Source organism: Aquila chrysaetos, chromosome 26 (assembly GCF_900496995.4).
Source record: "Aquila chrysaetos chrysaetos chromosome 26, bAquChr1.4, whole genome shotgun sequence".
NCBI classification, from domain to species: domain Eukaryota; kingdom Metazoa; phylum Chordata; class Aves; order Accipitriformes; family Accipitridae; genus Aquila; species Aquila chrysaetos.
Genome location: NC_044029.1, coordinates 3,675,644 through 3,700,666, shown reverse-complemented (window position 1 = coordinate 3,700,666; position 25,023 = coordinate 3,675,644). Strand labels below are relative to the sequence as shown.

Below are 25,023 nucleotides of genomic sequence, written 5' to 3'. Positions count from 1 at the left end.
ATTTCATAGAAATGTTGCATTTGTTTCAAAGCCAAACTTTACTAAGGGAAAAAAGGTATTGAAACGTGCTGACAAGGTGCACAAATTATTTCAACTCTGTCCGTTAGTGACCAGACAAAACGATCACATACCCGTGACCACACACAGTCACAGACAAGGTAAATTCTAATTTTTCTTCCGTGTCACTATGTGCTATAGCTGTGTATTTCCATGCCGTAATTTGTTTGGATTTCTTTCAACCCTGACCTTAATACCATGTATTTCCTGGGTTTATGATACTTGGCTTGGGGATATTTACAACATACCTTTCATATATTTTGTCCTCAATAACTGAATGTATTCTTAACCTTAATTCCATCTTCACATTGCAAAACAGAAACAACATACCTTTATTACATCGAAAAACTTGTGCGCAAACAACAAGCAAGCGGCCCAGACAATGCTACCTTGCACTTTTTCAAATGATTTACAAATACAAAGTATGTAGATTCTTTAATAATTGTTTATTTTAACTTTTATTGCCCAATTCAGGGATACACTCTGGCTACTTAACGCTGCGGTAAAGCAGCACAAAAATAACAGAGCTGTGTCGAGACGCAGGTTCCGCTAGAGCATTGCCGAGCAGCCGGTCTGCCCCTTCGATCTCCCCGTCTGTCCTGTCCCGTCCATCGCCGTCCCGCACCCGCCCGCGCTCCCCTTCGTCCTCCGCCCGCGTGTGCGACGCAGCCTCACCCCCACCTGCCTCTTCCGCGCCTCCGAGCCCACCTCGCTCCTACGCGCGCCTGCACACGCACCTCGGCGTTCCTGCCCCGCGGTCGATGGCGTACGCCGCGCATCTTCTAAAAAGAACTCCTTCACCAGCAACAACTTGCAGGCCATTTCTCGTTAACTGATCCTTCATCTTCAAGCAAAGGCTCTCGTACCGAATCGTCAAAGTCATCCATTTTTAGTGACCATCTGCTTATTTTTCGTCACGGTTGAGGTCTTCTCCCCAAAAGACCGACACTGCCTACGGTTCTCGGGGACCTGATGCTGTCAGAGAGGAGGCAGAACACTGAACTGCGCAAAAGGGATGTCAGAGAAATGCCCAGCGACTTCAGACTCGCTGACTACTGCCCCAAGCAGGCAGCTGCCACAGAACTGTCTCTGCTGATGCAGGAATTTCAATTACAGACAATTAAAAGAAAGAAAGAAACCGGCTCGACCACAGATGCCAAGTTTCTTAAGAAATACATTCTTTAAAGCTACCTCCTAATGAAGCAAACCGATTCACTTGCAGGTCCTTAGAAAAACCTCTTTATAAACAGAGCGCTTTAATTTTATGGAAGATCTTTTCATCTGTAACAAAAAAGCTGAATTCCTACTTAAAATGGAAACCTCCTTTTGTTAGCTGCAGCTGATCCCTTTTATAAATTTGTTAATGCACTTCATTTTACCAGTTAAACCTTTAAGTCCTTTGCTCATTAGTGTCACATTATTACTTGTTCTTTTATGACCTATAAAGTATTACTGTTCTAGAAATGCTAAATCCCACGTTTATCCACAGTGAACACTTACTCTATATCTTCACTACTTTTGTAAAAAAAGGAGATGTTTTTCTGATACTTCTTTCTTCAACACCATCACATCTACAACGTTTTCCTACAAAGTTAATCAGTATAAAATCTAGATCAGATCCATAGCAACTATAAAAAAATATATAACAACTATTTCAGGACAAAGGTTTTTCCACCAGTGCCAAATCTGCCTCTGACACACACACAACGCTCCCGCTGCTATCAGTGGGAGACCCACGCACATATCCAAGAGACGTTAGTACGCTCCTAGACCTAGGCAAGACTTCTGATACCGTGTGACACGCAGGACTTGCTTGCCAATAATTAGACTGTGGACCATGTTTACGATAAGATCCTGAACGGCCTCCGTTGCGGCTGAGTCACGTTACTTTTCACTGCCACTACTCCCGCGTTGCATGAACTAATGAGCGGCCAAAGTTAAAACCGATGACTCCCACAACACGCAGATCTAACTAAACATTTCCAGCAATGCCCCAAGAACCGCAAGTTCACTTAGTCTGTATTTTTAACAACACAGGGCCTTTGTTATTATAAATTTCAAAACAAAACCAAAGAATTCCACATAATATTTATACTTTCAAAAGTACAATATTAATACAGGTCGGTCAGTTAGAAATAACAGCAGTTTGTTAGGTCTACAAGATTTAACGTAAAACCGGTTTACAAATGCTGAAAAGCAGTAGTGGTCCAACAGTCACTGTTACACATGAATTTCTCTCTTCCAGAAAAAAAAAAAAAAAAAAAAAAAAAATCCCAATTCAAATTTACCAGTATCAATGAAATATTAATAAAACACCCCCAAACATGCCACAATCACTATTCACAAATAAAGTTAAAATGAAATATACAAAAATTCACTTAATACTGTTAAATAACAATAAACTACAAGATTTCCTGAACAGAAATGGTAGGACCCCTGAATGTTTTACAGTGAATGTCAGGAAAAATTAAGTTACCTATGACTATTTTCATGATATACCAGCCAAAGATTTACATGACCATTTCAAAATATACCAATAAAGATTTACAGTCTCTTTAAGATGCACTAAACAAATAGGTTCATAAAGGTGAACACAAATGCTTAAAAATACTGTAACCATCACCAAGGGTGTACTTATGATACTCACTGAGATGCATAAGCGTAGTAGTAACATGTTTACTATCTCTGGTAAACAGATAACATCTAAGATCTGAAAAACTCTCTAAGTTCCCATTGTAAAAGCTCTGTAGTATAGTGAGTTCTTATCAAGTACAAACTTGCATCTTTCCAGTTGATTTCAAGTGAATAATGCACAAATCAGAGAGCAACAAGGTGGGAAAAGTGTGACATCATTCCCATGTTCTTGTAATTAGTTGTCCTGTTCCTCTGTAATGAAATTCTAAATTTCAAAAGTAAGCCAGGGTCCAACGTATTATGAATCTCCTTTTTACTATTTGTATTTCTAAGTTAAAAACAAGGTAAAAAAGTCATTGCTTCCGCAAGTCATTGCTTCTGCAGGCCCCATATGCACAATAATGTGCAAATATCTTATGCTGGAGTAAGCCTGACAAAATTTATCATCCCGTCTCCATGCTCTGATTTATCAATAAGTAACATAGAATCCGAGAGCAAATAATAGTTACTGTTCACTTGTTTGAATCAACTTTCACACCATGTGCTTTTCAAAAACATAATATGCATTATAATTTTTCAACTATTTCAACACATACTTCCAATGTTAAATAAGGAATTAAGTGCCATGAACTTAGAGCATTAAAGATGGTTCACCTATAGCCAAGCAAAGCTATGTTTACATTCCAGAAAACACTGCAGTTTAAGAAATACAAAAAAACCCCGCAGCAGTAGAACATTTTATGAAGAGAAACAGATGCATTCACATATTATAAAGCCATTGCAACTTCTTCAGGCATGGAACTGTTGTGTTAACTATACAGACAGTAGTTATTTAGCAGCAATGATTCCGCAATAAATAATGCACTGTGTTTCTCAGTCCTGCACAAAAATTGCAGCTACAGTTACATCAACAGCTGTAACCTACTGGCTCTAGTGGCAGAGGAGACCTTAAAACCAACTGTACAAAAAATTGTCACACTGTGACAACAAATATAAAAACATAATCTGCAGGTTGGAAATAAAAAGACTCCACTGTGAAGAGGACAGTGTAGACAAACTGCGATTCCAAGTCCACCAACAGAGAGCACTGCCTTCAGATCCGAGTCCTTGATCGATAGAATAGGCTTGGGCTTGACTCTGCATCGCCCACTTTAAAAAAGCATGCTCTGCCTTCTGTTCTTCCCATGTCCTACAACAGAACACGGACCATGGTAAGAAACTGAAGTATTCGCACAACAGAATATTCAGTTATTATCTGTATCTTCTGTCCTTCTATTTCGAGAGAATATCCTCTGCGCTTAAACCAGCATCAGCATCTTTCTTTCAACTGCACTTACTGCAATTTTTTCCACTTTGCTACCATTCAACACCCACACAGTAATGGTTTGAAACACCACGATGTTCTCATATTAATAGTCTCTCTGCCCATTCTAGTAAAACTTACCTCCTTCTGTGCATTTAACTTCTATGTCTCTACAGGAATCTGAGCAAATAATTCCTGATATTTGTTTCAGTACATTCACACAGACCAATTTAACAAAGTATTTTTCAGTTCCAAATGTCTCTGGCACAGCATTCCATTTGCAGATATGAGAAAATACCAAGCCTTCCATACCTGTCTCTGGGTAAGTGGAATTTCGAAAGCCAGGGTCTTTTTGCAATTGAATCTCTTTTAGACTGAATATTGAAACACCTGGAATGTAACAAAGAAATTCATTCATACCCAAACATAACTATGCTTTATTGAACAAAGTTCTATTCTTAATCATACAGTTTAGATAAAAAAATGTTTCCTATTCCCAAATATTTAAGTCAGTATATACCAGACTTCTTTAATAGATTAGATCTGAGGGTTTTCCTTAAGCAATGTACTTAGCTTTAATGTACTATCTTAACAGTACTCTGCTACTTTACTACTCCTCTTACTTTCAGGCAAAGTGTGTATTCTTGTTCCAAGACTTCTGAAGTATGCATGTTTCATGGCCTCTTCTGCTGAAATTCTCTTCTTCGATTCATACTATTAACATAAAAGGATAAAAGTGAGCTGTTTTTATTAAAATCTCTTTGCATCAAGTGATTTCATCAAAGGGAGAAATAGAGTTCTACTTGCTCAATATTTCTCACCAACTCACTACGACAAACTTATTTTCATTACTTTTATCTCACACATGAAAATCTAACATATGCTATCTAAATCAGTATTAACAACATATAACAAGATTGCTGAAATAGTCAAAATAACTGCTGTAAATGGATGCAAGTCAAAAATATACTTAATCTTTATTTATAGACGTAACAATGATTAGATGACAGACTTCTGTCTACATTATGTTCTAATATTAAATTGCAATGAAACGCTACTACATGGGATCAAAGAAGTTTTCTAATTCAATGGCCTACACTGCAGCATTTTGCATAAAATGGAACTTCAGACAACATGGTCTTCCATCTGTGCTCAAACGTCTCCTGCTTGGCATAGTGCACATTTGGACAAAGATGCCGACATTTAAAAAGCTGTATACAAATAAGAACAAAGTCCAAACAAGGACTGCAAGTACTGTTCTGACACAATGTGTAAATAGATGAAGACCTGATGTAGAATTTAAATCATACTGCACTCTACCTTAAGTACTAAGAATTTTTAACACTGAAGTTACAGTGCTTCTGCATCTACTCGAAGACTTAAGAGTTGGCCCTCCATCTTGCTTCCCCTCTTCTTGCTTCTGGCTCATTTTTAATACAGATTAAAAGATTAAACCCGCATACCACTTTACCTTTTGAATACACTTTGCAAGATCAAAGGGTAATATTACACCTTAGTAACTGCTTCTCTAGTAGTACGCTAAGTTCATCGTTACAGAAGTTTAATATTTGTATTTAAAAGTTCTGGTTTAATACCATATTTCACAAGAGATTTAGTTTTTTCAGGGAATTGCTAACATAGAATCCATTCTATTTTTACAAAAAGTAGTGAGAGAAGAAATAATTTCTGGGAAAAAAAAATAAAATTAAACATCAGGTTTTAAATTCTTACAGTACATAGGCTTCCCAAAACTGTCATTCTTCCCAAATCTGTCATCCACTACAGATTCAGCTGCATATTCCACTTTCGAGATAGATCTAACAGATACTATAGCTTCTAATACATTTTGTAAATAGTATATTAAAACTCTAAACTTGCACTTTTATAAAGTATAGCCACAAAACACATCTTACTTGAAGGAACTTCGCTATCAATTCAATTCCTTCTGTGTCTAACCTAAAAAGAAAGATATTTTAAAAAATTAAAACAGTTATTGAACTATATTTACAAAAGCAAATCTGCAAAGAAACTGACTTCACTAAATGATATCAAACCTAATTAAACATGGAAATGCTTTCACCTAAACAAATTTTCTGCATGTTAATGTATATACATACAAGTACCAACACCTCAGAACAAGACTATTTGGAAAACACCAGGGACAGACAAATCCTGAGCTTTACATTGTGATTTACTAGATTGACCTGGATCATCTATTTCAGAAAAAAAGCTTTTTTTTTTTTAAAGCCTAACACTACTCATTTACTAGAAGGACACAAAGTTAGATCTTTTTCTTCAGAGTCAATAAAAAATGTTGGAGTCTTTGTTATAAAGCTTATTTACAATAACTGTGCAGACCCTTCAAATTCCTCATAATGGTTTTAGAATGATTTCAAGAGACTGCTCAAGGAAACCTTGCCATTTTAACAATGGGCCTATTATATAACAGAAGAGAATTTGGGTTATTTAGGAAGTGCTGTGTGAGTACTCCTACTATGCAGGCATTATTAATCGGACTTTAAAGTTCTATAGGTCATTAAGGAGCTGAGGTACCTTAAATGATACTAGACAAAGTAATCGCATATTATGCGATAACCAGGATTATGCTTTGCATTACTGTCTGCTCACAATAACACAACTAATGTGTAGTTTTCCAGCATTCAGTAGCATACCGTAGTTGGAAACATGTTCACATTTACAAATATGCAAAGCCACAGGGATGCATATTTTCTATCAATAAAACATGAAGTACCTTGGTGCATGGTTGATGAGGGGTTGTGGTTTATACTTAGGAAAGTTGTAGTTTCTAAATTCATCACTGGAAGAAATGCCTGGCCATGTTTCTTGACATGGGGTTCCTGCATTTAAAAAAAGCAACAAATTCAACTTAAAAAAATGTAAAGAAACAACTTTGACATAAATAAGCATTTAATCCTGTAATTTAAACAGGAAAGAAAGAAAAAAATAAATCAGTCAATGAGTCTTATGTTGTACAAACTCAGCTGTGCACTCAGCTCAATCATTCATCATCAGGAGTACACTCATTCACCTTAATTATAATGCAATATAAAATATCATTATTTATAAAGACCTACAGTTCTTGTGGAAAAAGTGGCTTAGAGGGCTTAGAAGAACAAACATGTAGCATTAACATTACTGCTAAAAGTATCCATTTACCCAGAAGTCTGAAAATTAAGTGCAGTTCATCTTCAACAGTTGAACCAGGAAAAAGAGGCCTTCCTGATGCCATTTCAAAAAATATGCATCCAACGCCCCTTTATAAAAACAGAGAAAAAGAGAAATCAGAAACAATCCAACAATTTAAGCTTTCAGCTCTTAAAGACTTCTGTGATTTCTCTTCAACTAAACCAAACTTAAATTAGCTGTTAGCCACACGCTGCTATTAAAAAGTTTTCAAAGATATGTAACAACAAAAGAACTAAGAAAGACTAAACAAAACCTATGTCATAGCTATATTACATGCTCTTCCTTCAGATGTCAAGTTTATCAATTGTATTAAAGTTCATAGTAAAATGCCACATTATCACATCATTAGGAGAACATGTTTGGGTTTTTTCGCTAACACTCTGGTCCTAATGCCTGCTTACTCTAAGCAATAAAAAGGTACTCTGCATTTTCAGCGAGAAATAATAGCATCTTCCCTGTCTGCCAATCCTTCCTCTAAAAATCTAACTCAGTTGTAGCCTTCAAAAATTCAAAGGATGAGTATTTGAATGCTACTATATAGTAATGAAGAGTTGACATTTTTTCAACTTGACTGAAAACAAAAATTTAAATTAGACAAAGCTATACAAACCACATGTCAATTTGAGTTGAATACTCTGAAGATCCAAGGAGAACATCAGGTGGTCTGTACCATAACGTGACAACTTCATTGGAATAGGTCTTTGTAGGAACAGACTTCGCTCTAGCCAGTCCTTGATAAAAAGGGAAATAAAAAGTCATGTGCAGCTTACTCCTATAAATTTCATTAAAACAACAAAGCATTAGATCAATATGACTCCTCCTCCCGTGAAAACCCTTCCACACTATTTCCATTTGAAAATTATGTTGCAAAAGGCAGAAGGCATCAACTGAATAATGAAACGGTGGAAACAGACCACATCAGTGTTGGATGAACAGGGATTTTCCATCCTAACACTGTCAGTTTGTCAGTAATATCTTCAATAAAATTTAGGTCTATCATGTTAGTTGCAATCTTCTGAGGAACTTTCATCCACGCACAAGAGGAAAACACAGCGGTAGCACAACTTTCAAAGGACCTTCCTGACAGAAGATAATGGGAAACTGTGAATGCCCCACTCTACTCGAAATCCCAAAGGAACCTGGCGTATCAGTGATGGAGTAACACCTGACAATTTAGTACACAGACAGACCCCTTCTCTCTCCCATCATGGTTACTCTGCTTTGGAGTGACTGTGGAGTGTTAGGAAAAGCAACTTGAGCTCCACCTCAGGGATCTGACCAAGCATCAAATTCAAAGGAAGCTGTAAGAATAGTTGCAAACCACAAGTCAAGCCACAACATTACCTATACACTCAAAGGCTGACTCTCATTTTCCATCTGAGAACGCACAAATTCACTACACACCCAATGTTCTCATCTTTCCTTTAAGAGGAAAGATATCTCTCTTTTGCAAAGTGAAGAAAATATTTATTACAGAATAATTTCAGGCCATACCAAAGTCTGCAAGCTTCAGTTCTCCTTTCTCATTAATTAGTAGATTTTGTGGCTTCAAATCTCGATGTAATACCTTTCTCCTATGACAGTATGCCAAACCACGAAGAATCTGGTACAAAAATAGCTACAAAAGAGAACATTTATATAAATTAGACTAAAAATGTTAATCCACAGATTACATGACTATAACAGCCCATCTGGGCACTGCAGAGTTAAGTCTCTGTACTGTAAGCAGGACAAAAATACTTCTCAAAAAGTTACTTTTCCATATGAACACATTCTGAACATCTTCATTATTGTTTACAGAGTTAAATCCCTTTATGCTAATGCACTCCTTCAACGCCATACTTTACAACAAAGATTTTAAGAGCAGTTTGTTCTGCTTAACTGAAGAGAACCACAGGGCTGTTTATTTTTACGTAAGCATTTACCAGTGCTCTTCCCCACACTAATGTCTTTAAAGGTAAGTGACTATACTCAAGTTCCCTTCTGCCACAGAATCCCTTCTGAAAATGCAGCTCTGCAACCTTTCTATCCAATTGTGCAAAAATATGTAAAGAACGTTTTAGCGTGCCATTGGAAAAATACACTTGGATTCACAAGCTCACGAAACATGCAGAAATGGGGAAATGAGGATACTAAACCAGCCCAACTGCCTCTGGCATTTATATTCACCCCCTCACTTTGACACACACAGGTTTATTTTAGTCCTTTGGAACAGCAAGCCGAGCAAGCAACTTCAGTCATGCATATTAATGCTGCACATATATAGACACAGAAGTAGAAAGGGATGAAGCAAGGTTTAGCAGAGGGCAGCCAAGCAAGTTTACTATATCGCTGCATTAAGAACTACTATTTTGCAGTTTCTGTATCTATAAAGGGCCTGATCTTAAACACGGGACTTCTGGGTAGCTGTTGCTGGCATTTACCACACAACAGTCCTCAGTCAGTACAGGTGATCAAACGTACAAGTAAAAAATGTAGAGCATTACAGAAAGCAATGTTTACCAATGTAACAAATACAGCATGTAATAGGACTTCTGAGGAGAAACACTAGAATGTTTTTATATGACCATTTTCTAACACATCGGTTTATTTTTGTACCAGGTGACACCACCAAATTCTTTTTCCTAAACTGGACAAATACACAGCAGGCGTGGTTTACATACATCTGTTCTCAGTCTGCTTACGTGGGATATATCTGTTCTAGAAAAAAAGGAATTGGGATGAAGTTTTTTCTTTCCTTCTTTCTTTTTCAAAGAGCAGAATGAGAAGCAACAAGTTTTGTTTCATCTACTCATGTCCATACAGTTACAGGGCTTGTCAGTCCCGAGTAATATTATCAGGACTGCTGTGGAAATCGATAGCCATCTTTAGCGTGCACTGGTACTGCAAGGATTAGTCAAGAAGGCAAAGCAGACTATTCTACAGAAATTGTGCATCTTCACCACAGTTGGCAGGGATCCTTTTGGAAATGCACAGGATGACATATATTAGCTCAAAATTTTGTTTGAAACAGTAATACCTGCAGACATCTCACACATCTTTACATTATATGTCTTGATTTTGTTAAAACTCAAAAAACCTAGGCTTACCTGAGGAATGTGAGGAGACTGATGACAGTGAGGTCTCTCAAACGTTAATAGTGACCCAACCCCCCCAAGTTATTGTAAGGTAAGCACCTACAGCTACCACAGTTAAGCGGCTGTTCTGGCTTCCCAGTGCCAAAGGTACTGACTGTATAAATCTGCTCTTAGAGCACAGCTTAAATCACAGGCAAACAGGCAAAAACACTTCCTCTGCTTAGCTGAGATTACCACAAGCAGATTCTGCTTGTTCTCTAACTGCACTTATTACAGGAGTCAGGTTCCCACTTACAGCTTTTCGTCATTTTTTTTTAAGCTTAAAGCACTGCTTATTAACTTGTAGTTAATTAAAAACACAAGCATAATTATGTTTTTTGTTGTCTCTCTGCAGTAGATACAAATTACAGAATTTCCCTTTGTAGACTCTCAAAGGAAACAAAAAGAGTAGGTTAAGGGCAGGTGTCTTTCCCTAGAGATACTTACTGCAACGTGACAACAGAATAGAAGAAAAAGCTATCCAAACAGTAACCAATATCTAAGACTGAATCCCATACACAATTCGACTAAGAACAGATTTCTCAACATGCAACTAAGCCAAAACCAAGGATGACAGCTCTACTGGAATGCACACAAAACTCATCACTTCACAGTATTTAGTACATTGTGTTGTCAACCACATTTGCGCCATGTGCTGCTGTATAAGAATAAAAGTAATTTTCCCACCATTCGTGCACACTCATCGTTTTGCTCTTTAGGATCACAGCTTAAAGTTAATTTTTTTCCGGAAGAGTTTGTCAAACACATCTACTGTACAAATAACATCCCTTATATGAATTACATATGGCTTAACGAAGAGGTTTTGAAGGTACAGTCAGTCCAGCACGGGCTGCAACACAGCAGGGCGATACTGGTAACCCAGCCTCCTTGGACAACTTCACTCATTTCAAGGTATTACTGTCCTCTGTTTGGAATCTTGTTTGTAAAGCCATAAATACTAAAGAACATAAACAGTTATTCCAGTTTTCCAAATAAAAACCTGCTTGTTACAAGAGGTAACACTTGAACCTGAGTTAGTTTCAGCAGGCCAGCCTGGAAATTCAGTCACTTGACCTGGCCACAGCCATAGTTAAAAGCAACAGACAATTAAACCTTAAAGAAAATAATTTCTATTTCATTACTAATAGAAAGATGAGCATCACTCATTCTTAAATAGGTACTATTAATTCCTTACTTGTGTGGTAGGCAGTGGCATCCAAACCCACATTCATGATTGAGGCTACATTTTCCTCAGTGTGCATACATAAATTTTATTTGAGGATATACCAAACTACAGACTTAACTTAATAAATGAGTACAAAATAATGGAAGGACATGAAGAGGTCAAAAGACTTATGAATGTATTGATTTTATTAAGTTTTAAGTTTTAAATATGTAACTTCAAAGAGAATGAAAACATACAAAGTTACATAATCTCCTGTTTTCAGTGCTGTAAACACTTAAAAGTCATCAAAACCAAAAAGAAAGACTCCATCTGATGTCAAACGTAGTAAACCCAGGCCCAAAGGTCAAAAAGGAAGTTAAATTTCTTAATTTAATTTTATTTTTTTTAAAAAGCCCTAAACCATATAGCTCCTCATCATTATGTTCTCTGAAATTTAGAGCAGAGAAAGCTGGAAGACAGCCACTGTCATTGGAAACACTCACCTTTACATTGTGCATACTCATGATGTTACCACAGTCATCCATGTACTGCTTCAGATCCTTATCCTGTCAAAACACCATCATCATTGTTCAGTAAAATTGTGGAGAACAGATTAGGTGAATATTATTTATTGTTAGAACGGAAATAATTCACCAGAAAACTGAGTTTTCTGCAAAAGATGTTCAATGACAAAAAAACCTACAAGCCTGAACATGCAAAAATCTCTGGCTTTCCAGAGGCTATAAATACCCGTTTTCCAGTAAGCTGCATCATCTCAGACAACATTATTTGTTACTGCCTTCTCCTCCATCTTGTGTGCGCCACAGTATTTTATGAAATTGCTACAGTCTCCACTTACATTGGAGGTAAAGAATTTTTCTTCATCCCTCTTATTATGCTTATATATTCCAGCATATTATACAAAAAATATAATTAGGTAAAGCTTCAGTGAGAAAGTGAAAGTCTACAATGGAAGAGGCGAGCCAGTGAGGTATGCAATTGTGGACACTTGCTTGAAAAGGTTGTTCCGAAAAGATGGAATGCATTGTTTGCTTCAAAGTATGCTTTTTTCCTTAGCTAACTTGCGAGAGTTGCATCATAACAGAAAAGTATCATTTGAATAATAGTGTGATTATCCTTTTTTACAGTTAATGATTTCGGTACAAGTAGAGGGTTTGCTCAGGTAGATCACCACTAACTGCTATTAATGAAACTCTGAAATGATTGGAACAGTATTTACTAATTTACAGCAATTTAAGAACTGAATACACTGTTCTCATTTTCAGCTGAATGATTCTAGATGCAGGAGAAAACTGTAACAGTCCCAGTATTTTTAAAAGGGTATAGAATTTTGTTATGTCTGTGTTACTTAGAAACAATAAACCGAATGTAAAGCTCACTAGCTGTTTAAGCACTTACCAGATATTCGAAAACAAGAGTCAAAGACTTGTCTGTGTGTACAATATCGTGTAATGTAACGATATTTGCATGCTTCAGATCTTTTAATAATGACACTGCAAAAGAGAATTGTAAATATAAAATAAATAAATGCAAAACACAGGAGCAGTACATGCATTTCTAGCACGTTCATACATATAAGCTACTTTTTAATTAAAAAGCTATTTTTAAGAACATAATACTCATATAGATTAAGTTAATAAGATATGTATTTAATCAAAACACCAAACAGACATTGGAGTAACAAACTGTAAATATTTCCTAAATTATATATTTCAGACAGAAGTAGTCATTTGTTAAAATGTATTCTGAATCCCCGAAAATTACTCACTATTAATAGTCTAATTCAATATAAAATCATCCATTTATAACACTGCATTTGAGAACACAACCACCCACCATAAAGTAAATAAATTTGAAACACTAACTCTTAATATGTCTAGACTAAAATTTTCCTCATCAAAACTAATACCAATTTCATTAATCTTCCATGCAGCCTATGTATTTCCATGTACCAACAGTACTTCGGTCAAAAAAACCCCAAGAAGTATGTGAAATTCTAAGTAGTAAAAAAAAAAAAAAAAAAAAAAAAAAGCTATCACCTTCTCTTATGGCAGTGCACGGTGCTCCCTCTTCATGTTCCAGGCGGATTTCTTTCAGAGCTACCAGGTTCTCTGTCAATTTACTTCTCCCCTTATACACTGTTGCGTAAGTACCCTACAAAATGGAAAAACAAGAAAACTCTTACAAATTGTTCCTTCACTGAATGATAACTTAAAAAAGAAAATATAAACTTCTGAGGTTCTAATAGGTTTCATTTTGGATATGAATAGTTTTTACATTGTCTTCTTTTGATATATGTAAAACTACAAAAATATTTTGTAAGCACAGGTCTGAACACACAGAAGACGCAAGGGATGTGTATACTTAACAGCTCTGAAAATTACACAGAAAGCTATACACCATATGGCTACCGAAGAAGTCAGATCAGGTAGCGTTATGTTCACCGCTGGGATCATTTACCCTTTTGCAAGTCTCTATTTGATTAAAACTAGCTCAGGTATCTCTACACTACGCTGCAGTTATGTTTTGCTTATTATATATGCATAGATCATTTGTGTGGTGCTGACATTGTTACACATGATGAATATGTTTGGTTTACTGGAAAGACAAATTCAATGGGTATTTTGAGGGATATGGAGATTTTCAGTTAACATTTATATAAAATTTTACATAACACATTATCATCAAAGCAGTAATCATTTCAAAAGAAAGCTACACATACCTCTCCAAGCTTTTCTAACTTGATATAGGTTTCCATTTTTCCAAATCCAATTTCTGACTGCAATGAAAAGAAATGGAAAATCAATCACTAAGAATGAATACTTTATACATCATTTAATCAGCAAGCTAGACTTTGTTTCAGAAAAATACCTGATAGTACTTGACCAAACACCGCACAATTCTGCCATTTTAAGAACAATTTAGCATGTTATGATATAAATGCGTCCCAGCATCCAAGCCTAATGCTCAGCCTGTTCACCAGCCTACCCTGTATCCTGGAAGGACTATGTACTGAGTTACACTTGGCCCAAAACCCCACTTGACCCTACCTCCTACTTAGGTCTTCTCCACTCTTCTGATCTGATCACTACTAATGAGGTTGTTATAGCTTAAAGCACAGAAGTAATCTCAAACTATTCCATCCTTTCTCTTGCTCAGCATAACCACATGCTGCTGCTTCTTTCTAAACAACTTTACTCATTTGCTACGTTCAAGACCTCAGCTCCCGTTCTGACCTCTCACTGCTTTTCAGTCTAAAACTCTGCCAGTAAAATCCCTAAACATCATTCCTCCACAAGCTTCGGCTTTGTCTCAACAATTTACGTTTCGTGGCTCATAACTTCAAGTTTTTGTGTATTTTACTTGAACCTATTCACCTTCTCTTTTTTTCGCCACCAACTTGGCTCTGCAATGCAAGCCAGGAGGGTTTGCCTGCCTACATAACACTGTTTTCTGAAGACTGCAAGATCATTACTCTTTTCCTGTTCAAATCCACTGCTACTCTCATACTGAATACAGTTATCTCTTACAGTTATTTTTATGTAAGACCACTGTCAATTCCAGCAAAGCTTTATATTGTTCTTACAGTGTAAAGAATGCTGAAAGTAGACACGTAAAACATGTCAATTGGTAAACCAATTTACAAAGTGCACATAGCCTGTATCCTGTCAAACCCCCAAATCCATAGGCTTCATGGGGTTTTGCTTTACTGACAACTGAACATACACTGAGACAAAAAAGCCAGGTTGTCCTCCCTACCATCACCACATCCTTCCACTTCCAAAATAGCTCTCCACTTGCTCTTTCTTCCTAAGGAACAATACTGTGTCCCCAGACTGGCTTCAGCACCTATGTCCACAAGTCAGAATATGTTGATTTGCTCCTAAAATCTGATGGATATTGAAATTGTATGTTATTTCATGGTAACACAGTCTAACATAAACACTGCTGACTGTATTCAGTTTGACAACAATATAATATGAAGGTATACTAAGAACAGTTGGATTAATACTTAATTTTCAGAACACATGCATGAAAACACATCTGAAGTAAGTGTAAGATCTTGTCTGTAAACAATTTGACATATCTAAGAGAAAAAATAGGCACATACTCTTAATACTATGTTAACATCATTAACTCTGCTTTATTAATTTAGTGTTAGAATTGAAATGTTTTAAAACTGCATAAGGATACTGTAGCATGAAGCATGTTTAGGAGCTTGTTGAAACCAAGCTGTTTATGCTGAAATACAAGCAAAGTTGATATTTGACAACTCTTATAACTCCAGTGAGATTTTAAACATACCACTGATATAGATACAATGTTAGTAAAATAAATATTATGTTTGCAAAGTGCATTTTGGCCTACTTAAACAAACATATCTTGAAGTGAGTATTAGATTAGAGAATTAAGAAGATAGGCTGCTTAGTTTACAGGAGAAACCAAAGGAGAACTCGTAGCCATTGGCCTTGTTATTGCCAGACAGTCTGGAATACAACTTTAAAGTCTGATTTCTAAGAAACCTCGTTGTTGTTCATCAAGACTAATAAACTCAGTATCTTCTTTAGACAATAAAATCATACAATATTTCCTACATACAGAGGACAGATATTCTTCATGACCTGCCTTTCAATGTGTTTAATTTTTTAATCACATTTTGGTTGCCTACCACTCATAAGAAAAACTAATTTTTACATTCCTCAAAGTAAGATCAATTTCGTTTTCCCTTCAAAATAATTTCTGAACTACTTAATTTTTTTCTGCAATACACATCTGTATCTTGACTTAGACAGAGATACTGATGCACCATATTTATGGTCTCTTACTTCTAATGGCTGGTGCATAAGAGTTACACCTATGCTACTGTGCATGCAAAACTGCACACGTATACACAAAATACAATTACCATAAAAGCTAATTTTTTTCTTGTATTTCAAAGAAAACCACCAGACCTAAAGTAGAACAAGTCCTCACTTGATACTTTTTATAGCCTTCTTCCTTCAGTTCCTACTAAGCCTTGAAAAGAGACATGCCTTTGAAGCAGAGCACAATATTCATATATTGTAATTAACAGCCTGCTAGAAAGCTTTCAATGACAATCTCAGAATAATGAGTCCTTGAATTTCTTTTTTTTAAAAGGTTACTCTGAAATCATGAAAGGACAATGCAGCAGATGTATGCCTGCATACCACCGCACTGCTCACAGGTTTCATTTTGGACTTTTAAAAACACTTTCAGGGCTTAAAAGGCAAAACAAAACAACCTTGTCACAGGAAGCTGATTCCATACACACACCATATTCATTAGAGGGCACTGTTTTTCTGTCTGTCTTCTAGAAGGTAAAGAGGACAGAACTTCAGCTGCTCTCAGGGCTCAACGTTAAATGAGCAAGGGGATTTAGATATACAGGAAAATCCTCCCAGCCCTCAAATACTATATTCCACCAAAAAGGTTCTACTGCAAAAGTACTTCACCGGCGTCTGAAAAGAGAGGGTTTGGGGAAGTCTATTCCTCAGTTCAGTGCTACATCAGTAACTATGTGGTTAATGAGCTACAAAATTCTGGCACAAATATTTAAGCTTGCTACATTATTATTACTTCCAGTGCTTTGATCCAATCTTTTTCTTCTTTTAATACTGTTCTTGTAAAAGGCAACATGCAGATCGCAGCTTTAGTCTAGCACACTAAATTGATTTTTTTTTCAGGGGAAAAATACATGAAACTCAACCATTGCTTTGTTATAGACATTGTTAATTCACAAATAATAAAATAAAGATATTTCACAGTTAATAGAGCTAATTCACTACACGTACTTTCATATTTATTTTTCAGCAAATAAGCCATTAAATCAAGAAAACAAAGAACAACGTGGATTTCATAAACCTATCCAGTTTTTCTCTGTAAAGAATTTCTCACCAATTAATTTGCTCAGGAAGTCAGTAATGGCCTAGCAATTCTTTAAGACCTCGATTAAGAAAGCTGATAGATCAAATTATGATTGAAATGTAGCAATTTCTGTAAAAATAAGACAATAATGGGTTTTTGAACTATTTCAGGGATGTGCATATTTTATATGAGTATCCAAGATTTCTAGCATTTATAATTACAGTATAGGAATCCTCATTCTGCCTTGTCCAAGGAAAAGACTGTTTTTTAAAATAACCCAATAATGTAAAAAGGTATATGTGAATTTATTCATTCCTTCTCTTAGGAATTCACATATGCTTTAAACCCACCCCCCCAACTATCATCTCAACAGCAATTTTGAGAAGGAAAATTTGTTATCATATACAAAAAGAACAGTGAGGAGTACCTGTCTCCATATTATGCTGCTTTAGGGCCTTCCTACTACATCGCATGAGAGCCCCAGCCTTGACCTAAGACTATGTGGCCAATTTGCTCAAACAGATCATCGCTGCTCTAAAAAGCAAAAGGATTTAAGCAGGCAATTTGGGAGTTGAGTTTAGCCACCAATTTCAATGGGTCAAGACCTTCACTGAGAAATGACATGGCCGAGTTTGCAGCAGAAAAGTGAAAGAAAGGGTGAAATTCTTTAGTGGATTTTGACAGGTGCACACTGAAGTTCAGGACATAAAGGCCAAGGTATAAATGAAGCTGAATCATACCTATGGTATACAGACTTCTGCATTAAATGGAATCTGAAGATCCGAGAGGTCGGTTTAGCAAGGCAGATGCATTACACTTACTAGTGATGCTCTACGAGAACGTCGACTCATTGGCTGATCAAACGGCGGGCTGTTAATCTGCAACTTTTCAAGATAGCCATCGGGTATCCTGATGTCAGCAGGCAGGGACAAGCGCTTGTTCAAATCCTGCAGTAAATAATGTTAAAAAGAGAAGGGTCAAGTATAATTCAGAATTTCCTGTAACATCTTTTAATACTTGTAGTGTTACTGTTTTTACAGTGTTACTATTTAAAACTGAAATATTTATATGAACAAAAAATAAGTAATCTCACAGAAATTGTTTTAAAGGCATATTCTCTTCTAATAATAGTTCAAATTGCTTAGGTTAAATATAGTAACTGCTTTACAAAATCATTACTCTAACAAAAGGAACGAAATATTAAAATGTAATTAATTACATTGTGGATAAATGTATTGAGTTTACTTGAATACTTATACATGCCTGGAATACCAGACACTGAGAATTCAGAGGCTGGTAAATACATTTCTTTTCATATAGTAATTACATTAGAATAACAAGAGATCTTCACGATTCAAAATACATCATCCTCTCCTTCTCTGACTACTAAAAGTTATAAACTTGCTTCAATTTCCCTTTTTCCAGCCTTACAAACCAGAATCACTTCACCTTTCAGCAACTGTGGGGGAAAAAAAAAAAATAAAAATTTTTGGGGGGGACACAACTGCACATTCTTACCATTTTTTTTTAGTTTGGCTTTAAAATCAAACGTGCCAGAAAATGAAATATCAGATATTATCTTTAAGTGGCCAGTCACCACCACAGAGATGAAAGGGCAACATATCCAGACTCACCAAAAAATGGGAAGTAATTTCCAAAACAGCAGGAACTGTTTTTCAGTAAAGGTAGTCTATCCAAGTAAAGAAAATCATGCTCAGCATCAAACTACACAATTCACCCCCACAGATTCTACCCTGAAGTTAAGAGGACATCTCTGAAACCGCCACTGTTTTCACACTTCTCTCCAGCAGAAGAGGGAAACTCCAGATTTCTGCTGGTGGACCTCAGGTGTAATCAATACTGACCTGAGGGCAATAAGCTCTTCTTCTATCTTACCTATCACCTCCAGCTTTGAATTCTGGGCATCCCAAGCTAACGTGAACGCTGGCAGCTACATCCCCATTCGGTTCCCCTCGGGCTTGGCCATGTGTTTCTACTCGTGTCTTTGCAGCAGCTTTGAACTATTTCAGCATGCTAAATCATCGAGAAACCATCCCAGGCGAAGTACGTAGCTTCCTGCCAGCTTTGTGCTCCAAACAGGTTCAGTGTAAGGTCAGACAAGCTCACAGCCTGAACACAGGGCAAGAGAAGCAGCAGGGCAAGCCCGGGAAGCCGGCAGCTAAATTGGCGTAGGCTGCCAAAGAACTGGATCATTGCACTTTTCAGGACTTGAGATCTTGGTGGACAACTTGCTAAGTTTTCAGGGTTGATAATGTATTTGAACCATGTATATGCATGATCCATACATGCATCTGGAGCAACAGCTGAGCAAATAAATATCAGTTAAAAATATGTATTAAAAAAAAAAGTAATTTGGCAATTAGTTGAATTTCAGGTAGGACTGAAGTGCTAATATACATCCCCCAGATGACTGATCTCCATACGCTATTCACTACGGCCACTGGATACAGGCGGAAATTTTTGGAGAGACGCCAACAAAGCTTTAACTTCTGGCAGCTGACCCTCCTGTTTTCCTTTCGCTCCTCACACCTCCTTAGGTACAGAGCACAAAGTCTGTTAGCTTCTACACTGCTGCCCAACATCAGCTTCTTTGCCTAAGTGGAAAAACCAGTGTCTGTATTTCTTATTTTGTACAGAATTTCTAAATTGTCTTTAAACAAAAGAAGTACTGTTCACATAATGGCAGCTTTGACCAACATTTTGAAGTTCAATTAAAAGAAAACAAAAGGATGCCTCAGTTTTGGCAGCTTCCAATTTCTTTACTAATTTTCAACTTTGGTATTTCAGCTTTTGCAAAACATCGGCAATTTTAAAACTGCCTGTGTGGTTTTTGGGAGACTGGAGGAGCTAATTAATTATAACAGGAGCTAGCAGTAATCCCTACAGAAAAACAGTATTTTCCACTAAAGAATTTTTCTTCTTTTTGACAGGCTCTGCTAATGCCACTTTTGTAACAGGCAACTCAAATTCAGTGAGGTTAGAGTCATCTGAAAAGCAAAATGTTTCTCCCCCACTGAAGAGGGCTTCAGATTATTAAAAATAAATAAATAAAGTCACCCTATAATTTATTGCATTCTTCAGAAAATTCAGGTAGCTCATCAAAACAGATGAGCACAAAGGAAAGAGCTCCATGTTGCCTTAAAGAAAGCAGCTGGATCATCTCCCTGCAGCAGGAAACCATGGAACTGCTGGAACAAGACAGGGATGGCAGGAAGAGGACCAGCACCCAGCCTCCACCCCACCTTCCTATTGTAATCTCAGGTCTACAGTAGGGCAATTTCCTGATTTTCTTTCTCCCGTTGCTCAAGAACATGAAATAAAGCAGAAATTAGACAAATTCCAAGTCAGCAGAAAAAAAGAGCACCGGGCTGAGTTTTTCAATATAACTTCCTGAACGCAGTAGATATCATCATTATCCTATATACCCTGTGGCAAAATAGCTTTCTCCTACTCCTATCTATTAACTCTATGGCATTGAAACCTGCTGTAGTGCTCTCTTCTTATTGTCCCATAGTGCTTGTTTCACAGTAAGTATTTTAACAGAGTCTGTTTATAGGTATACTGAAATCACGGACTACAACTCAAAGGCGTTATGAAATACTGTCGATTATACCCCAAAGCTCTCCATCTCTATGTTCTCTCCTCCCACAGCACTCATCCTTGGGGCAGCCAAAGCGGTGCTTCACACCTAGCTCCACAGCCTCGAAGAAGCATTTCCAAGCGTACGAATTTGATGGGTATGTAGGAAGGAGGAAGCAAAACCAGCCTTTAACTGTGACGGCAATTTGAAAATTATGCCATTAACTGTGCACAGCGCCTGCCATCGATAAACACATACCTCTTTGAAATGGAGAGGAAGAGAAACAAAACAAGTCTAAGATGCTTTACAGCTACTAAGGGTTCATTACTTTGGAGTCCAGCTACTGTAAAAACTGGAGATAACAATATTTTAGGTACCAGAAAATATTATAATGGGAGCTGGTTGTAATTCTATTACAGAATTCCCCTTCCTTCATTCTCAAAAGCCCTGCCTATGCCATTTTTGCAAGAGGCAATTACAAAATCCCCCGTGACTTACTTCAGAGATGCATGTGACATCCTCAGTTCTAAACTGAGCTTAAGCTGTAAACTTACATTCGGTGCTCCACAGTGCATAATACAGATACTGTCTGAAGTAACTACGTACTGATGCAAAGGCCAAAATCTATTCCCGTTTCAGGAAAAAACCCACAAACAATAGTCTACTCTAATTATAGAACAACAATAAGCTTCCCCCCCTCACTCCAACGTCTGTCTTAAAAGAAAAAAAAACAAAAACAAAAACAAAACAAAAAACCACAAACCAACACCCCCCCCCCCCCCAAACCCACAACACAACCCGAGGGGAAAAGTAGGGAGCAAATTTTTTTCAGGATTGTAGTATCTGTTTTTAATACAATTTCTCTACTTACATTTGTAATATAATGGACAATACCTGACAGTAATCACTCTCTTTTTTCCCCTCAAAAAATATGTATTTAGTGCTAATTTAGATGCCTAAATTTTTGTCATGTTGTAAATAAAATCAAAACACTATCCATTTCCTTAGAGCTGAAGAAAGTTGCTTTTCTGGGAGGAAAACATAATGATTTCATGGAAACTGCAGCAGGTACTTCATAGATTTTTTTCCTCCTAACGATCTACACTACTACTGTACTTGCAATACTCATGCATATTTGGCTGTGTTGAAATGCCAACAGAGCCAAGACTTCTTTTGTAAAACTATATATTAAAATTGTTACCTACTAGTCAGAAGCCTTTTGTAACACCAATATTTGAAAGATTATATATAAAGTTACATATATAAAGCCACATATATAAAGTCTTCTTTGTATTATAATTATCCTTTACCTAACTGCCGAAAATAGGCAAAATTCAAGGAAGTCACTTAGACTACAAACCCAAATACCTAAAAGACAGAAATTACTATGTTTTGTTTGCCTGTACCACCTCAATTCCTCCCAGTTTTTGCAGTAACTGAAGCAACCACCTCTTGGGAAAAGAAAGCAATCGCAATTAAATGCTATACAGCAACATGAAAAGGGACTGATTAGATGAGCATGAGAGAAATAAGCACAACATTTCCTAGCGGCTAAATAGAAAAAACTGGAAACTAAAATTACCTGAGTTTGATACAGTTGAAAAACACAGTTAAATTAACTGAGATGACGTTAAAAAGAAAAGCAAGAACCCCACCACACGCCAACCCACTTTGGGCGTTGAAGACCAGGCAGTCTGCCGACGCTTAAGCAAACCCGTTCAGCTGACGGCAGCAGGAGACTCGCTCGCCCGCCGCGGGCTGACCCCGGCGCAGAGCCGAGCGATGGAAGGACGGTGAGGGGACTCGGGGGTGGAGGTAACGACGCGCTTCATAGGGAAAGCAAAAGCTGCGTGCCCAAGCAGAGCGGAAAAAAAGAACCGACTCGCTGCTTCCCATCGGCAGGCAGGTGTCCAGCCGCTGTCCTGGGAAGCTGGACCTCAGCACGCCACAGCCGCAAACGTCCCCCCTCCTTCTTCGTTCTCTGCCCCCAGCTTCTCCCGCCGAGCACCACGTCAGACGGTACGGAACAGCCCTCTGGCCAGCCTGGGTCGGCCGTCGAGCCCGGGGGAAGCATCCCGCTTCCCGGCTGGCCTTCGCGTACGAAGCCCAGAGCTGCGTGCCAGTCTAGACGCGGCTGCCGTCGCCGCTCCCTCGTGCTGCCGCGGCGGCCGGCCCGCTGCAGTCTCGCCCTTGCTGCTTTAGCCGTCGCAAAACCTGCTCTTCCGAACCCCGCCGCTTGCTGCCGTCTCGGCGCGACGCCAGGCTGGAGTGCAAGCCGCGGTAGGAAACAGCGATTTTTAAGAATTTCTAATTCTCTTAAAACCTCTGTGGAATTCCGTGAAACAATGAAAACCACGCACTCTGGACAGAGGACTTTGTCCACGCTAATTTCAATGACCAAGTGAATCTAATGATGTGTTAGCGTTTCTCAGAAAAAAGAAAGGAAAAAAACCCTTAAACCAAGGAAAATGACTAAAACCAAGAAACCTTTTATAATGGAAACTATTAGCAGGCTGTTAAAAATGCAAGCTGTTACAAGATCCTGCTACAATGCTGTTTAAAGGAAGCAAGTAAAATTAAGGGCAGGAATGAAATTTCCCTACGTTCTTTAATTTTTGATACTTAAGATTCTGAGCTTGTCAAAACTACAGACTTTCATCTCCATTTTTAACACTAATTAATTTTGCACCCCTTTATGAATATTTTAAATTTTTGTTTCACTTTTCTAAAGGTAGTAAATTAGAGTAACTCCCTATGTTATCTTATGTATCCTTTTTTAAACATAACCTGTATAAGTGGTGTACACAGACCCTCAACTATGCAGAAGGAATCTGGGTGCATTCCTTTGTCACTCTTAACAAGCAAAGGATTACTGGAATGCAAAACCTTAGCTTTCAGGGACAACAAAGTACTTCAGGTTAAAGAAACTATCTTTTAGAAAATTACAATGATAGTATTTTCTTGTATGTCACTTAAGATTCATTTTTCCAAATGAGGTCTGATTTATGAAAAAGCTCTTGTCAATTCATAACATCTTCTAGTTTGATTCTTTTATGGTTATCTTTAGGGTCAACTTACAACAAAATATATCAGTGTTCAGTAAACGCAGTACTGTTAAATGCTCAAATGCCTACAGTTAACTGTATGTTGCTTAATGAGCTCTTTTTTGATCCAGTTCCAGAATATATTCTGGAGAACATATTCAGGCAGCATTTGCTTTGCTAGGGTAACCAGAATGCTTGTGGCATTTTCCCCCTCCTTCTACAACTCAAAAACACATTTTCTATCCCTATGTGCAATGCTTATTCTCAGTCTTGCTTTATTACTGGTATTACTGGCAGAGAAATGCATACTATTTTTATAATTTGCCTGAAATGAGAATCACATTTGTCCTACTCTGCTTGATGGCAGATAAACATGTAAGCACTTGTGACACTAATATCACTTTGTTTTCTGTGGAGATAAACTACCCCAACTCGTGCTTATCTTTACCATCTATTTCTAATGCTAGCTACAGCAAATGCTCTGAGAAGAGCTACACTTTGTCGAGCCTTTTCTTTCATCTGGCTAGCATCCAACCCTGTTGCTGTAACTTGGTGGGGATGTTCTGTCTACCACCAACTACTTAAGGTTGGGCACAAGAAAAGGAGGCAGGTGTTTCAACTTAAATCCTGCAGGTCCTATGAGCTCAGTAATTTAACATTATAAGTAAACAAACATGTCCTCCAAATAAAAAAAAAAAGCCAAACCCAAAACACCTGCTTCTCACACTTACTTGGAAACAAAAAACAAAAATCCCAACATTTTTGATTTCTTTACTTCTGGTCCCCTTTTAGATGGCCTAAAATACTGTTGCAAATATCAGCTTCTTGACTCGCCACCCACAGTAAACCATTCACAAGAGTTTAATACTAGAATTTTGTTACCACGTTCTGTTTTTCACATCTGCCTCTCAAACAACTCTATTCCGTTCCTATCTATCCTTTTCTCATCTCCTATTCTCCATAACACAAACTCACCAGCTATTCCTCTT

At 37.4% G+C, this 25,023-nt stretch overlaps 1 protein-coding gene across 8 annotated transcripts in view; it reads right to left on the bottom strand.

Annotated features, from left to right (window-relative positions):
- Positions 1-484: 484 nt before the first annotated feature.
- Positions 485-25,023, bottom strand: part of CDK17 (cyclin dependent kinase 17) — a 94,992-nt gene continuing 70,453 nt past the window's right edge. For all 8 annotated transcript variants that reach the window (XM_030002864.2, XM_030002867.2, XM_030002866.2 and 5 more), the window contains 13 exons: positions 18,211-18,336; positions 14,226-14,282; positions 13,543-13,657; positions 12,902-12,996; positions 11,986-12,048; positions 8,696-8,819; positions 7,812-7,932; positions 7,172-7,269; positions 6,747-6,852; positions 5,908-5,950; positions 4,618-4,708; positions 4,307-4,384; positions 485-3,880 (listed from right to left, as the gene is read on the bottom strand). In XM_030002864.2, coding sequence (XP_029858724.1) covers positions 3,843-3,880; positions 4,307-4,384; positions 4,618-4,708; positions 5,908-5,950; positions 6,747-6,852; positions 7,172-7,269; positions 7,812-7,932; positions 8,696-8,819; positions 11,986-12,048; positions 12,902-12,996; positions 13,543-13,657; positions 14,226-14,282; positions 18,211-18,336 — 1,155 coding nt within the window. In that variant the 3' untranslated portion in view covers positions 485-3,842. The remainder of the gene's footprint in view (positions 3,881-4,306; positions 4,385-4,617; positions 4,709-5,907; positions 5,951-6,746; positions 6,853-7,171; positions 7,270-7,811; positions 7,933-8,695; positions 8,820-11,985; positions 12,049-12,901; positions 12,997-13,542; positions 13,658-14,225; positions 14,283-18,210; positions 18,337-25,023) is intronic.